This window comes from Sphaeramia orbicularis, chromosome 1 (assembly GCF_902148855.1).
Source record: "Sphaeramia orbicularis chromosome 1, fSphaOr1.1, whole genome shotgun sequence".
Taxonomy (NCBI): domain Eukaryota; kingdom Metazoa; phylum Chordata; class Actinopteri; order Kurtiformes; family Apogonidae; genus Sphaeramia; species Sphaeramia orbicularis.
Genome location: NC_043957.1, coordinates 51,368,392 through 51,384,745, shown reverse-complemented (window position 1 = coordinate 51,384,745; position 16,354 = coordinate 51,368,392). Strand labels below are relative to the sequence as shown.

Below are 16,354 nucleotides of genomic sequence, written 5' to 3'. Positions count from 1 at the left end.
CGTAGACTGAACTGTCAATCAGTCCAACAGCAGCCTCCATAATAATAATAATAATAATAATAATAATAACTATTATTATAATAAAGTATTTTATTTATATAGGGTTTTCGATCAAAATGCTTTACAATACAACAGCAATAAAAGAGTAAGAACACAGTAAAAGCAGGTAAAATAATAATAATAATAATTCTAAATAAATACAATTCTGGTATAAGTAATGAAGAACAAGTTCAAACACTCAAACCAACACAAACTCCCATTACTTTAAAGTAGTAGTAGTATTAACAGATAATGAATGACTAACACTAGTGAATGTGTGTAAAAACTGTTAAAATAATATACAATTAAATCTTAAATGCAGATTAAAACATAGTCTAACTAGTACAGTACTGTTAACCCACTAAAATGTCTTTGAATCTTTCAGTGCTCTGCTGTTGTGTAAAAAAGTGTAAAAAAAAAAAAAAATGCACATCAAAAAATAATAGGAATAAAACCACAAAAACAGTTCTATTATAAGGATAACTCCTCAGAAAAACAATACTAACATCATACCTTATTCATTACAGCTTTAACTCATTTATTTACTAACTCTTTGTTGTTTTTGTTTATACTCAGCCATTCTTAATGTGTGAGTGTGTATAGATGTTTTTAAGTTGAAGTTTGTTTGTGTTTAAGGGAGGAGGGAGTGACACGAGAAGGATGTTTGGGTGTTTTAGGAGAGGAGGTGCATTTACTGTAAAAGTCTGCTGGGTGTATATATACTGTGTGTGTGTCTGTGCTTGTGTTAAATGCGCACACACAGATGATAATCACCGGTAAAGCCGTGCGCTTGCTTTTCTGTGTCAGTGAGCGGCGTTGTGTAAATATGCTTTGTGACTGTGTGTGTGTTTTAGTGGGGCGGCGGGAGGACTAATGGAGATGTTCATTTACTCCTCTTTGTTTGAAGGGGCTACTTCAGCTCGAGAGGGATACTCTCACCAGGCTCACATGGAGCTGTTTAACACCTCAGATTCTCACACACACACACACACACGGACACACACATTCCAGCCCACATTACACCGTCTGTCATTCCTTAAGAGTTATCCCTGCTTGGAGACTGTCCTGGCTGGGAAAACAAGCCCGCTGAAACACCAGAGGAATCCCCCTCCTCCATATTCAGCTGGGCATTAGCTTATTTATGAGCCACAGGGAAGTGAATTTACTGGCAGATCAATCAAAGATGGACTTTGTAGCTTGTGTGCCTCTGTCTCTAGAATGAAGTCGTAAAGCACCTTTTAGTTGTATAATGAAACAGTCACCATAACAGCCCAGAGGGGTAAATTGGTATGTAATGACTTAATGACTAAAAAACTGTTAAAAAAAAAAGTACCAGGGTTTTCTGTCGTAGATTTCACATTCCAGCACAGGTGCTAAACTTAAAATACAACCAGAGTAATTTTAATGTTTTGGTTATGGAGGAGTACTGCTACCTGAACAGAAATAGAAGAACAGATTAGTGTCATGATATAATGTGAAAAGCTTGTGATATAACAGCACATTTTCACATGATGATAACGTGTTTTCATGTTGTACCGGCTTACAAACTTATAAAATGAAAGAGTGTTGTAATAAGAATATAGTATTATTTTGTCATGATGTGATGCATGTCCTAAAATGGTTGACGGTATAGTTTGTATTGTTAAAGTTAAGCATTTTTGTTATGTCATAATAACATGAAAATATTGCATGTTTGGTTGTAACATGACAGTACATTGTTATAACAGAAAAATACTTAGTCGGAACGTGAAAAACGTATTATGATAAACTTTTTATATTACACTAATACTTTTTTTTTTTAGCCAGGATATGCTTCCATACATGCTGAGTATTTTTGAATTTTTGTTGGATATACATACTTAAAGTGTGCAATATATAAAGTTGTCCAAAAATAATCGTGCTGTTTAAATTATGACTACAGTGAAGCGTTCCCAGGCTTTCAGCACACAATGTGGGGCTTTCCATTTTGAAAACCTCTGAATTGTAAATTGATAAGGAAGACATATTGTTCACGGAGTACATCATCCACTATCTAACCATAAAATTATACTTGTACCCCCACTTGCCCTATTGGACCATAAATCCCCCTATTCTATACATTTGAATGGAGACCATTATATTATTTCATACGAGGTATGTTTCCACACTGGTTTATGGTGCTACCCTGGCCGTATAATGTATTGCTCTGTGTGTGTTTTTGTGTCCGCGTGTGTTCAAGGTCTCTGCGTGTGTGTGTGTGTGCAGCGTCCTATTCTTGTCCAACATCCAGACTAATAACAGAGTTCTTTGGTTTCTCCCTGCAGCAGGCGGCCAGGTTCCAGCCAGCGCTAGCTTGCCATCTGTCCCCCCTCTCTCCCCTGTGACCCAGCACACAACCCCCAATATGAGGTGATTCATCTTCTTTTCTCTCACTCACACACACACACACACACACACACACACACACACACCATCAGCTATTTATGCATGTAAGCAGACACAATTAGTTATTTATGCAAACCTACTGATTTTTCTGTTAGACTAATTGTAATTTTTCTCTGATGTAAAAAGAAGTGGTTTTTTTTTTTTTTATTTTACATTTACATTCTATATGTGTTGTGCAGTTGTTACTCATTCACATGTTCTGTTTGGGTTCCATTCACTAGTATCTCAGAGCGTCTGGAACATGCTCTAGAAAAGGCAGCACCTCTGCTAAGGGAGATCTTTGTGGACTTTGCCCCGTTCCTGTCCCGCACCCTGCTGGGTAGCCACGGACAAGAGCTTCTCATCGAGGGCACAAGTGAGTACATCATCACGAAGACACAGACACAGAGTGACCACCCTGCTTACTCCCACTGTGGAATCTGAGTGTGAAACTGTTCCACTGCAGCTCCCTTTAAGTGCTGTCCTCATTTAAATGCTATTACATCTTCAGGCTGTTGTTAATCCAGTAGCGTGATGAGTATGCGTGGAGCTGAGAGCTGCTGGTCGTGCTGAAGGTTTCCAGGGGGCCAGGTCAGAGGCCAGGCCACTAATAGCAGTGTTTGGGATGTCTGCTGCCACCAAACAAAATGGAAAGTTGATTGATAGCTACAGGGGGGCTGAAGAGAAGGCAGGGGGGAGGTGTGTGTGTGTTTGTGAATTTGTGTGTGTGTCATATGAAGAGCAACGGAAAGACCAAAGGCTACTCTGCCTTCGCTCCGTCTGTGCCTCCTCAACACACTCCGGACACTCTAGTGGCCCCCTGCCCTCTGAAAGCCCAGAGCTCACCATTAGGGATCAATGGGACATATGCTGGCCAAGTGGAGCCTGTAATACAAGGCCCAAATATGTATTAGTTTACAGTAACATCATGTCCACTCATTAGGCCCATCAATACTATCTGCTCCTTTGCAGATGGTGTGATGTCAGGCAGTCTTTGTGTGTTTTTCGGGATGTGCAACTAGATTAAAAAACACTATATTTACACTGGTGTAAATTCCGTAATGATTTGTAGCATTAATGTTGCTAGGGTTGCAAGTGTATGAAGTTTGGTTATCATGCATTTGGTTAGTGCACTTCAACCTACAGGAGCAGGCATGAGGTGTTTTGCTGCAACTGAGGAACTAAAGTGATGATAACTAAATGCTATTAATTAGAGAGAAAATATATTTGACTGAAAATGTACTGTTGTCATACACGGCTGTGCAACATGATGACCTTACATAGCATGATGATAGAAATTGCTTCATTATATGTAATATTTTTCATCATTTGTGTTTTTATATGAATGAAATAAGGTGATCAAATGTGATGAAGTACAGTATGATTAAAAGTACAGAAGTTTAAACTGATTTAATTGAATTGCCAGAGATATTATTGTACAGGGTGTCCCAAAAAAATTGATATCATTTGAAATGTCCATATCAGAGTGACTACACGGTCAGGAGAAATGATATTTAATAGGACTGATTTTGGACATAAAATGTTTACACACTCTTACACAATGAATATACAGGGGTTGGACAAAATAATGGAAACACCTTCACCTCAAGATGATAATGCCCCAATCCATACAGCTAGAATTGTTAAAGAATGGCATGAGGAACATTCTAATGAAGTTGAGCATCTCGTATGGCCGGCACAGTCCCCAGACCTCAACATTATTGAGCATTTATGGTCAGTTTTAGAGATTCAAGACGTTGATTTCCACCGCCATCGTCTCTAAAAGAGTTGGAGGGTATTCTAACTGAAGAATGGCTTAAAATTCCTTTGGAAACAATTCACAAGTTGTATGAATCAATACCTCGGAGAATTGAGGCTGTAATTGCCGCAAAAGGCGGACCTACACCATATTAAATTATATTTTGTTGATTTTTTAAGGTGTTTCCATTATTTTGTCCAACCCCTGTAGTAGAAGAAGCAAACACGGTGCATTTTGGTGGTTGATGGTTGAGCAAGAAAGGTCTCCAGAGGAATAATTCCAATTTTGCATTTTTCTTTTTTTTTTTCCCAGAAAACAAAACCTTGGTTAATTAAATGAATTCAACATATTGTCCAACCCTAGATAGAACTGACATATTAATTAATTATTTTCCATTGAATTTTCTTGGTGTAATCAATAGTTTTCTGCCTTATGTGTATGTTTCCAGGCCTGGTGTGTATGAAATCCAGCAGCTCAGTGGTGGAGCTGGTCATGCTTCTGTGTTCACAGGCAAGTATGGCATCTTTATCTTCCCTCATACCTGTCGTCTGCTTTTCCACCGATCTGATTTATCGTACTCACCTTGAGTGCATTAAATCCGCGGTCCACAGTGGACACTGAGCCATCTACCGCCTTATCTTTCCTCCACACTACCTCGAGTACCTTCACCACATTCACCCTGTCCATGAGTGAGGGCAGAGAAAGCAGAAAGAATGCATCTTTGACCAAAAATATTGGTCGGAGGGTCAAGGGTGAGCGACCTGTCTGTGTCACCTCTGACCTGAATATCGGCCCTCGTGGCCAGGGCCAAACTGATGAGGAGGGATAATGTAGATTTGATGGTGCTTTGCATTGATTATCCCTCTCTTCTCTCTTGTCTTGTGGGTGTTTTGTTGCCAAGTTTATTTAGCTGCTGCCGGATTCATGAATACTAATTCAGGGATCATAAGCAGGCGTGGGCAGATCAATGATCAGGGATGTCAATAGATCACGGCAGGATGGCTGAGTTGCATCAACAAATACACTGATACACCAGGCTGTTAAGTTACTGCATGTAGGCAAAAACACAGTACATTTAATATCTACACTTTCACGAAGACTACTGCCTTTCCACACAACACAGTATGGATATCCTTTACTGAAGAATTTATTACAGTTCAAAAACTGATTCCGGACATGTTACCCCCAATACGCTGCCACTGCTGCTTGTTGAGCTGTAATTACATTACTGATATAACAATACTGATTGGCCTTGGCACATTTCACTCCACCATATATATATATATATATATATATATATATATATATATATATATATGTATGTGTGTGTATATATGTGTGTATATATATATATATATATATATATATATATATATATATAAATCATTAGACTGTCTTCACTTTAGTGTATATTTTGTAAATATTACTGATTACATCTATTTTATTGTCTTCCAACTGCGATTTCCTCAACGACCTGGTTTATTATTTATTTATTTAGTTGGTTTACTTAGTTAAAATATAGATAGTCTTCCATAAAGTGGGTTTACCACTTGGGGGCTGGGTGGCTGGGTGGCTGGGGGCAGCCGTGGCCCAGAGGGCTGGAGAGTCGGCTGGACATTCAGCTTGTGACTGAAGGGTCGCCAGTTTGATTCCACAGACTGGCAGAAAAAGTTGTTGGCCGATGTGCCCTTGAGCAAGGCACTTAACCCCCCTATTTGCTCCCCGGGCATCTGCTATGGGAAGCCCGCTGCTCCCAGTTTGCAGTGTGTGGTGTGTTCCTGCATGTTCTAGAGATGGGTTTAAAGCAGAGGTTGAATTTCAGAGTGTGGTAAAAAATGTACTATATACTGATAATAAAGAATCTTAAATTAAATTCAATTAAAAATGACCAAATTAGCTAATCTTATTTTTGTTGTCAGTTAAGCAACTGTTGTTTCTATGCTCAGAAACAGCTTGGGTTCCCAGAGTAAATAACCCTAAGTTATGTTGAATTTACTTAATGGAGCTGATGAGTTTATGTAAAACCTTGAATTATTAATTATATTATTTTTTCCCTTAATCATGACTCGACCTCCCAAAAATAAAACTAAATAACAACCAAAAATGCTAGGTATGAACTGGATTGTGGATTTGTAGAACCATTAATCTCGTATGTATCCATTGTAAACTCTTCCAGGTTTAGTGTGGGTTCAGCTGCCCCTTTAACACTAAATATACACATTATTGCATTTCTGTATTAACTATTGTTTTTCTGTAGTTTCTCTTTATATTGGTGTATTTTAATTAATAAGCAGTTGCTCATTTAGTGTGAGATTACACGATATTATATGCATTTTTTGTTTTGTTTTTGTTTTGTTGTACTGTGAGAAGGAGCATCCTCTTCTGTTCAGGCTTTGCCATCCTTCATCTCATATGACCAGCGTATTTATTGTGTACAGAATCACTTATTTTTATAGCGTAACAAACACTGGGCATCTGCATCCTTAGACACACACCCAGTGACAAGGACAACAGATAATAACTCCCCTCTTGCCCCGTTTGTTTGCATCTTTTCCATTTAAAGCGCCTCATAAAAAACAAAGATCTCCAATAATACAAAAAACACATCTGATTAATGATACCTCTCACCACAACGCTTGGCTGTTTTTTTTTTTTTTATTTTATTTTTTATCAGCTTTATTTTCTAAAGAAATAGTGCCTGTCATCTGGCTTTCTTCCTTCCACCTTCTCCCCCTTTTTAACCCCTATACCCTATTTGGTTCCCATTATTCACTTCACTTCTTCTCTAAAAAGGTAATACAGTCAGATTACACATCTGTTTGGACGTCAGTGGCTGTGCATAGATTCAGGCTAGTGGGACACAGGGAGGGAATATGAGCCCTTTAATGTCCAGAGACGAAGGAATAGCAGGAGTGAAAACTAGATAGAAAACCAGAGAGAAGAATGACAGGCTCTAATGCACCTATTTGTCATATCTGTCAGGGTGTTGTTTAATGCTAATCTAATCAAAGGCAGAATCTCTGTGATTGCTCCGCTGCACAGCTCATGCCTCCATTCCCCCTTTGGTCCCCAGCCCAAGCTATTTCTTCCTTTCTCTTAGCTCCAAACTACCCCACCCAATTTCCACAACACACACACACACAAACACACACTCACTCCTTTCAGCGAGAGCACCAGGGATTGGCCAGCGTAGTGTTGATTGCTTCAATAAATCATCCAACCAAATTCTCTCACAGCTAATGCAAATGTAATTTTATTGTTGTGTAAAGGGGGGAAAAGAGGGGGGAGGACGGGAAGGGGCAACACAACGCTTTTCACTAGGGAAAAGGAGAAAACGGACAGACTTTCCTCTGGGCTAAATTACAATGTATAATTATTTGTGTGTTTGTTCTCCTTGTGGGGCAGTGAGAGTGAGCCAGTGCTATGATTGATGACATTATTTAGCTAAAGTTTGCCGGGCCCTCTGGCACAGGAAACGCTCTGTTCTCATACAGGAAGTGCCTCCGCGGCCATGGTGTGACTCCTTCCTGCCTTCTCGCCCAACACCGGAGGGAATAGACAGAGATGATTTTGATTGATTTTCCTCCCCATCACCCCCCCCTCCACACCCCTCATAGAAGATGCGACGCGATACCATCTCTGTGAAATTTTAATTAATTTCCCGTGCTTTGAGATGGAGTGGAGCCGGGGTTAAGGGTCAGGAGGCTAGGGACCGCAGAGGAGTTTTTAATCAGGGATCCTATGAAAGTTGCATTTGCAGCAACATCAGCTTGGCATTGAGGAGGGGATTGTAAACCGCTGTTTGATAGTGCCCTGTTTCTACTCAGCCACAACAGTACTCCCAATTAAAGGACCATTTTGATCAGACATTAACTGTTGGGTGGCACGTTGCCTTGTTCTCAGTTGTAATATTGATCCTTTTTGGACCGCTGAATATACAAAGTGAGGATTAATGATCATATACTGTAGCTGCAGTAGAGCACCGGTCAAAAAAAGTACAAGTGGTCCCATTTACTTAATGTGCACCTGACATTGTAATAAATTACACAGTTACTTGGAATGAAACGAGTAATATTTATAGTTATTCAGCCAATCAGTGTGAGTATTTATGTTCAGAATTGCAACATTTAGTCGATTGACGCATTAGTCGATCATGTGGTTTTAGTGTTTTTAGTCATTTTATGTGTTTTACTTGTTTTAATCCATTGTATTGTGCTTTTGAGTGTGTTTGTGTGGTTTTTAAATTTTGTCTTACAGCTGTGACAAAAGATGAATTTCTGTTATTATTTGGAACAGACAATAAAGTTATGTATCTATCTAAAAAATTATCAAGCACTATTGAAATTTCAGTGTCAAAGTTCTGCATTTTCTATAAGAGGCGTCATTTGTGTTAGAATACAGTAAGCACATTAGCTAATATTCCTTTCATATGAAGGAAAATGCATAGTTTGTCATTAGTACATTGACGACTTCATATTGTATAAAGTTCAGTGTTGACGAAATGGTTTTTAACTTGACTGAGGAGGTAAATGCCAAGACATCATAACCTTTGTAGGCGCTTGAACACACAGACTGTCTTCAAAGTACATGTTGCATATTAAATGAATATCCTCAAGTATGTCCTTCCAGTCCATTCAGATCTTCCATGTAAAGAGGTCCATTCCAAATCCTTTCTTCCCATAGCCCTGATTCGCCTTGACAGTTTCACTCTCCCTCTCACACTTGTTTTCTCCCATCTTTGTCATATTTACAGCCCGTATGTTGTTTCCTGGGTACACTTCTTGAAGTGGCTTCCACCCAAAACATCTGATTAATAAATAATGCTCTGGGACAGGAGAAAGAGCTTTTCCTTGCGCTCGCTGCTATCTGTCCGGCGCTTTGAGAAATCATCTCATCGGATACTGGACAGTCTACGATGAGCAGAGGCCCATAAATCTCCTCAGTAGCTGCATTTGTGTCCTGTAGATCAGCCATTATTGTCCTGCCCCTCTGTCAGCCCATCCATCCTTCTGCCATTTATCAGAAATGCATCCTGTACATGGAGTGGGAGTAAGGAATACAGAGAATTGTGGGGCTGAGGGGCACTGATTTCATAATGGTCAAGCCCAGACAGAAAAGATTGCTCTTTTTTTTTTTTAAGACTCACTGCTGCATAAAACACAGTTAACGGTAAATAAGTGCATAATAAAGGTCGTATGAGCCTTATGAAGGGAGTGTAGTTGTTTTAGTTCCAGAAACTGCAAAAAAGCCTTTGTTAACACTTTACAAATGCATAACCAGCAAAATGAAGCAACAACAAATCCTTACTACAACTTTAACAGTTAGACAGTTTTGATAGTTAACCGATAACGACCCAAACAGCCACTGGAGGACCAAGACCATCTACCAGTCTAAGCTGTTTAATAACCGTCGATCCAGTAATCCTATCAATACATGTAAATAATTGATGTAAAATACAGTTTGTCATCTTTTCATGGTCATCAGATATGACCCATTTGGATGTTCAGAGGCTCTGTAGTGAACGTGGAAACACCGTCATCTTCTACAACATTGATTCACCAGTAAAACCCATGGGGTTGGATCAATGACAGTGGATGGAGACACATGGTTTATGTTCAGTTAATGACATATTTTATTGAAAAAGTCACTTTTTCTTCAGTTTTCTCTGTTTCTGACATAATAGCCTTTGAATTTACTCTGAGCTTTTACAAACATCTACATGATCAGTGAAATAAATAGATGAAAATACATGATTTACACTGAAAAAAACTAAAACTAAAAAGGATAATATTACAATAAATGGTGATAAATCACTTAAGATAAGTTGAATATGTTACAAGGACTGTAATACAAAACAGTATCACAGAACTAGTGCATATTATAAACATTTTGTACAGTCAATAACGCAGTGAATAATATCAACCTTTTTTATATTAAGGGTGCAGTTGGATTAACTTTTTACCATGCAGGGCTCTGCTGTTTTTGTGTGGAGCAAAAGATTTGGGAACTAACATCTCAAAACTTGGACTCGTAAATCACAACTACTTACGTGTATAAAGAACATAACTGTCTTTGGGCAAAATTTCATCAGTACCTTTCAGCCATTTTATGATTAATTCAAAGACGTGACACTTCTGCATCTACTCTTTGGCTGTTTTTTCAGGTTTTAGAAAATCTGCCCTGTGGTGCAGGTTTAGTCTAATCACATGAGTTTTCAGACAGGTAGGAGTTAAACACATGACTGACAGCTGTAATTATAGAACACACATGAGATTCCCTCTGCTCCAACACACAGATGCATCTCTTTTTATTTCCATGTCTTAACTCAGAGCTTGTCTATAACAGAGACATTAGTTGCTTTTCCATTGGACATTGCGCAAAACTTTACCGATATTTACTAAATGTTGAAAAAGCAGAAGTGCGTAATGTCAATTTTTCCATTAAATCACAAATGTGATGATTTCTTTATTTATTATCGCGAGATGACACAAGAAGTCATTCCATAAACATGGCGACGAACGTAAATATGGTGTTGATTTACAGATGTATTCATTATTATTATTATATATTACCCTTCTGTCTCGTACTAAATTTAAAAATGACTGGGTTTCCTGGTGTGTCCACACATACCACGACATGTTTCTTCTTCTACTTCGCTTGTTGTAACGTATGCCAACATCTGTTTTTTTAATTCACCTGACTTTAGTTGCGAAAAAAGGTCTTTCCATTGCAGTAATGCGTGATATACCATTTGCACTACGTCCGCAAAAACCACCTCTTGCCAGCGCGAAAATTTTTAATCTAAAAATGAGACTTTTGGCGAAAATCTCATTTTTCCATTAGGTAAATTTTAATGCGCAAGTTATATTTGCGCAATTTGAGGGTCAATGGTAAAAGCGACTACTGTCAGGTTCAATTGTTTTTTCCGATTTATTTATTTTTTCCCCCACTGCAGATTTAAATAAGATAATATTTTCTGTGTAATCTGAGCCGGTCAAGCTGTTTACATTCATTAGTTAAATGCATTAGTTGTTATATGCAATTTGTTTAAAAAGTCATTAATTAGGACTGAGTAGTTTGTTGAACTTGCATTGGCCCATAAAGTGATCTCTGATTTAAGTAAACAGTATTTTGTTTGGACCACTGATGCAGATAATCCTCTAATAGTAATTCAATAACACCAGTATTATCCTGCTAATCCATTGGCTTCACATTATCAAGCGCTCCCAGCCTAGTCTTGCCAAAGTTAACGTGTTTAACAGATGGGCGCTTCTCCCGCAGTCAGCAGGGAGAAAGACATTGACTTCCCCAAACACTTGGCTCCTTGTGACCCTTGACCCCCTAACCTCCAGGTTAGACGTAGAGTGTAGCAGAGGCAGAGAAGTTTAAAGCCCTGCAGTCAGTGAACAGGTCGCCAGCGTGTGATCAACATGCTCGACACAATCAATAGAATCATTTGAGAAACCAGGGAAACAGTTGGTGTCTAAATGGCTTCAAAGAAACAACCACTACTCAGTTGTAGTTTTAAACTGAACCACTGACCCCATTGCTTTTACAAGTTTTTATCCTCTTTGAGAAGTATTCTCAAATTACATTTTAGTTTCCTTTTACAAGTACACATGGAGCTATAAATATGAGTCAAAATGAGAGACACTTGGTAATTATTTGAGATCAGAACTGGTAGCACTTGACATTACAGCCTCAGTGATAACATGGTCACTGCAATAATAAAATGATTAAAAAAGTAATAAGTGATGCCATTGTGAGTATATGTAATGTCCTCAGTGGGTATATCTGGATAACATTAGACGAAGTAATGAGTGAGATGTTATGGGTAATAAAGGGAAATACATTTAAGGATAACAATAGTATTTATAAATGTAGTAACCTGATACCTGCAATATTTGGATTAAAAATATTATTATGGTGACATTATAATACTGAACTGGTCATTACTATATTGGTGTAAGAGCTTCAAAATTGCATGAAAATTAATTTTTTCCCCAAACATTAGCATTTGTTTCAAGGAAATAATGTACAAGTGATATGTTTAATATTGTGACTTGTTAAGTAGAAATGTTTGCGGACTAGTTTCTGTGGAATCACCAGAAATCAGGTTTGCAAAACTGCTCAAAGAAATGCCATATTATCGGTAATTCCAAGATATGACCTGGTTATTATTTATTTAATTCTTTTTTACTTTCAAACCATTAGCCTATTTCATTGTTATCAAGCTCACTTTTTATTTTTTGTACTGTCATATCTATTGTTCCATAGTTATGAGAAACTTTACAACCGTTGTTTTTATATGTATATTTTAAGCAGCGTAATCAATAATAAAATACGTCGTGTTTTTAAGGTTATAATAACCTGAACGCGGTATGTGATTGTTGATCTGCTAAACAGTCATTTTTATCTGTCAGCAGACATATTTCTTCTTCTCTCCTGTGTGAGGCTTAGATAGATCAAGAGCACACCATGTTGTACGAACCAGTTGGGGAGCTGAGAGAAGTGGCGTGGAATGTGATGAAACCAGGGGACAAAAATACTTTCCCCATCATTTTCCTCACAGTCAGACCCACGCCCCGCTGCGCAGTTTAACAGCCTCACAAGGTTCAAGATCAGTGCAAATCAAAGTGTTATTCTTCCCTCCCTCCCGCCGTTCCCTTGCCCTGTGCTCTGCTCCAGTGCCCCTTTACAGCCATGCCACGCGGCACCACATCCCCGCCATCCCCCTCTACTTGAGAGGATGATATCACGCTGTATATTCTTTGAAAGGTGCACTCCTGTGAGACGTAGAGAAAACACAGTAACACCAACTGGCACTTAATTTTGCAGGCTCCCTGTCGTTGCCAACTATGCAGCCAGAGAAGAGGCAGCGGGTGTATTGTGTTGGAGGAGGTGGGGTCAAGGGGGGTTTCCTGACAGGAAGTGAAGTCTAGCTGAGAGGGGAGAATGAGACAGGAGACTCCTAAAAACCTAAAAAAAAAAGAAAAAATTGAGTGGCTTTTAATTTGGCTCCCAGCCGCTTTTACTATGAGCTGGCTTCAAGTGGCTCAGGACTGGAGGGCCTCAAGTGGCACCAACAGTCGGTTATTTATACACAATGTATAATCGTGTTTCAAATAAATGAGCCCACTCCTTTTGACAGGCACCGTTAATGTAATGTTTTTTTTACCTGACAGGTCCAAAGTTATAAGAGCTTGGAATGTATTCTTATGTTTCTCCCCCTGTGATCCTCTTTCTGCTGTCCTGCTGATAAAATCATGTTGTGGCATCTCGGAAAGTGGAAATTCTCATCCCTGCATTTTTGACCTGTGAACCAAGGCTTTCAGATGTTGGATGAGTGGCCGTTAAAATTGGAAATTTCAGTCTCGTCAGACCTGATCGCACCTCAGAACTCAAGAATTTAGAGCTGTAAAATTCATACATACACCACGTTGATTTCTCCAGTAGAAGAACCCAAACTTTGTGGTAGAAGTAAAAGTACTGATTCAAATTTACTTCATTAAAACTGAAAAAAGTACAGGTTGACAGGTTTGAAGGATGTTTCTGCCAGTGGTTTCTGTGGAAAACTGAATTTAACATCACATTAAATTCAGCAGAAATAATGAAAAATACTGAAATTAATGAACTTTTCTTCCATCTTCAGTAGCGTCCTTTTATGCTGTCGTACATTTATTGTTCGTTATAAACTAAACACCAAGGGATTGTCTTTCATATGTGTTATTATTCCCTTCGTTTAGACTGAAAGGCACATATAAGTAAATAAATCTGTATGTCTAATCAAATGCATTAAAACTTAACCCATAAAGACCCAGTGCTTCTTTTCTGCCCATTCACAAATGAATTTTTGTCTCTATTTAACCTTTCCTAAGTGATTTAGCACCATTTATTATAATATTACCCTCTGTATTTTGCATTTTCACTGTAAATCATGTATTTCCCTATATTTAATTTAATGTTCAAAAATCTCGCAGTAAATTCAAAGTTATTATATCAAAACAGCAAAAACTGAAGAAAAAGTGACTTTTTCAGCAAATATATCATTAACTGAACATTAACAAGTGTTTCCATCCACTGTCGTTGATCCAACTCCATGGGTTTTACTGGTGAATCAATGTTGTAGAAGATGACTGTGTTTCCATGTTCACTACGGAGCCTCTGAACGTCCAAATGGGTCATATCTGATGGCCATGAAAAAATGATCAACTGTATTTTACGCCAATTATTTACATGTGTTGATAGTATTAGTGGATGGACAAGTATTAGACATTTTAGATTAGTGGGTGGTTTTGGTTTCCAGTGGATGTTTGGGTCTTTATGGATTAAAAGAAACCAGAGCATAACAAGACCCCCTCGGCCTGAAAATTAGGCAAAGATATGGTTAGAATTTGGAATTTGGAAGTGAAGAGTTGATTTTCATGAATTTCACCTGAATCTGCTGGGTTGCACACAGTGGAGCTCCCCCTCCTGTATTAATGTTGTGTTTTCAGATATTTGACCTTGGAAAAGTAGATCACAAAATACAGTCGCGAAAAAATTATTAGACCACCCCTTGTTTTCTTCAGTTTCTTGTTCATTTTAATGCCTGGTACAACTAAAGGTACATTTGTTTGGACAAATGTAATGATAACAACAAAAATAGCTCATAGTAGTTTAATTTCAGAGCTGATATCTATCCATTTTCCATGTTTTCTTGATAATAACCAAAATCACTTCAGTTCTTACATCAATAGCTATGGCACTGTACTGACAAAAACAGTGCTTTTAGCAATTCTGTGTTTTGTTTTCTGTCTGTTTTAGTCACATGATACACACAGGAGTTAATACTTGAATGCATAACCATCGTTTCTGATGACTTGATGGTCTAATAATTTTTTCCGCGACTGTACATTTGCATTAAGAGAAGAATCTTGGTGTGAAATTCCAATGCAACTCCAACACAAAAATTACTGTCAGTAATATATCGTAATATTTACCAACGACATCTCTAGTTCAACTGGAGGGATTAAAAAAAAAAAACACACAAAGGCAAAGACTACTCAGTTTAGTGTCGATGAGATCATATTCACAGTGAGTAACTAGATATCTCAGAGGGCAGAACCACAGAGTAGCAACAAAGAGGAGGCTGCATCTGAACCACAATACAGAAAATAAATAAAATAATCCAAAGAACTAATCTCTCAAACCCTACAATGGGAAAATAGGTATGATTCAGCCATTTCAAAGCTTGTCCAAACTCTCTATATATTCTATTTGTGGTAAAAATGTTAAGGTTTCAGCTGTGTTTTCAGTGTTGATAAGATATCACAGACAGACGGACAGACATGTTGACAATACCCCTTTTGGCTGGTCGAGGGGGTAAAAAAAAATACTCGGTGCACTTATCTCAAAACTGTACTACGTTCACTAACAAAGTATTTGCACTTCATTACTCCCCACATCTGCCTTTATAATCCATTTGTGTTAATGATGAATTCTAGTATGGATTTATCACTTCATAAGCAACACACTGCAAATGTATTCTTCAAGTTACTGATTAGTTAGCCCATCAAATACTAAATTAGAAATGTAAAGTGATCTTCCGTCAAGACTTTTCTGCCTTGCGTTAAATGCTGAGAATTCAGATCTGCACTTCTAATGAAAATAACCGACTTTTAAACACAAGACATTTAGTTTGAAGAGTGAGGCGATGATTTACTTCTCATATAGAGCTGAACATCTGGTCCATTTGGACGCGAACAGCTGGAGTTTGAGAATTCTTATTTATATATCATTAAAATCCACTGACATGAACTAAATGATTGTAATTCAAGCCCTGTTCCAACTTCCAACAATTTAAAAAGGAATGCATTAAGAACAGAGTGTTTTTATGACACACTGCCGGCTGCGTGAAACCAGTACATATATTTGCTATATGTGTTTTGACTGAAATACTTTTCAGTGCATACAGTAAGTTTCCTGACGTGTTTTGGTTTGTCTGTTTGGGCTCGGGGGGCTTAGGTTGTGTTTTTTTCCCCACTCTTTGTTTTACTATAGTCATGAAAGTGTAAGTCCATGAAGCTCTGGGAGACTCTGCAGTATAAATATTTGGACATCAGTAAATATTCCTTCAGTTGTGAACGTGATCAAGCAAACACCGATAGAAGT

General features: G+C 38.1%; 1 protein-coding gene across 9 annotated transcripts in view; it reads left to right on the top strand.

Annotated features, from left to right (window-relative positions):
* The window catches only part of lrba (LPS-responsive vesicle trafficking, beach and anchor containing), a 300,517-nt gene that overhangs the window by 113,926 nt on the left and 170,237 nt on the right, over nt 1–16,354 (top strand). For 8 of the 9 annotated variants that reach the window (XM_030140902.1, XM_030140920.1, XM_030140913.1 and 5 more), the window contains exons 31-33: nt 2,343–2,427; nt 2,685–2,818; nt 4,650–4,711. In XM_030140902.1, coding sequence (XP_029996762.1) covers nt 2,343–2,427; nt 2,685–2,818; nt 4,650–4,711 — 281 coding nt within the window. The remainder of the gene's footprint in view (nt 1–2,342; nt 2,428–2,684; nt 2,819–4,649; nt 4,712–16,354) is intronic. The other variant, XM_030140903.1, reaches the window with a different exon arrangement.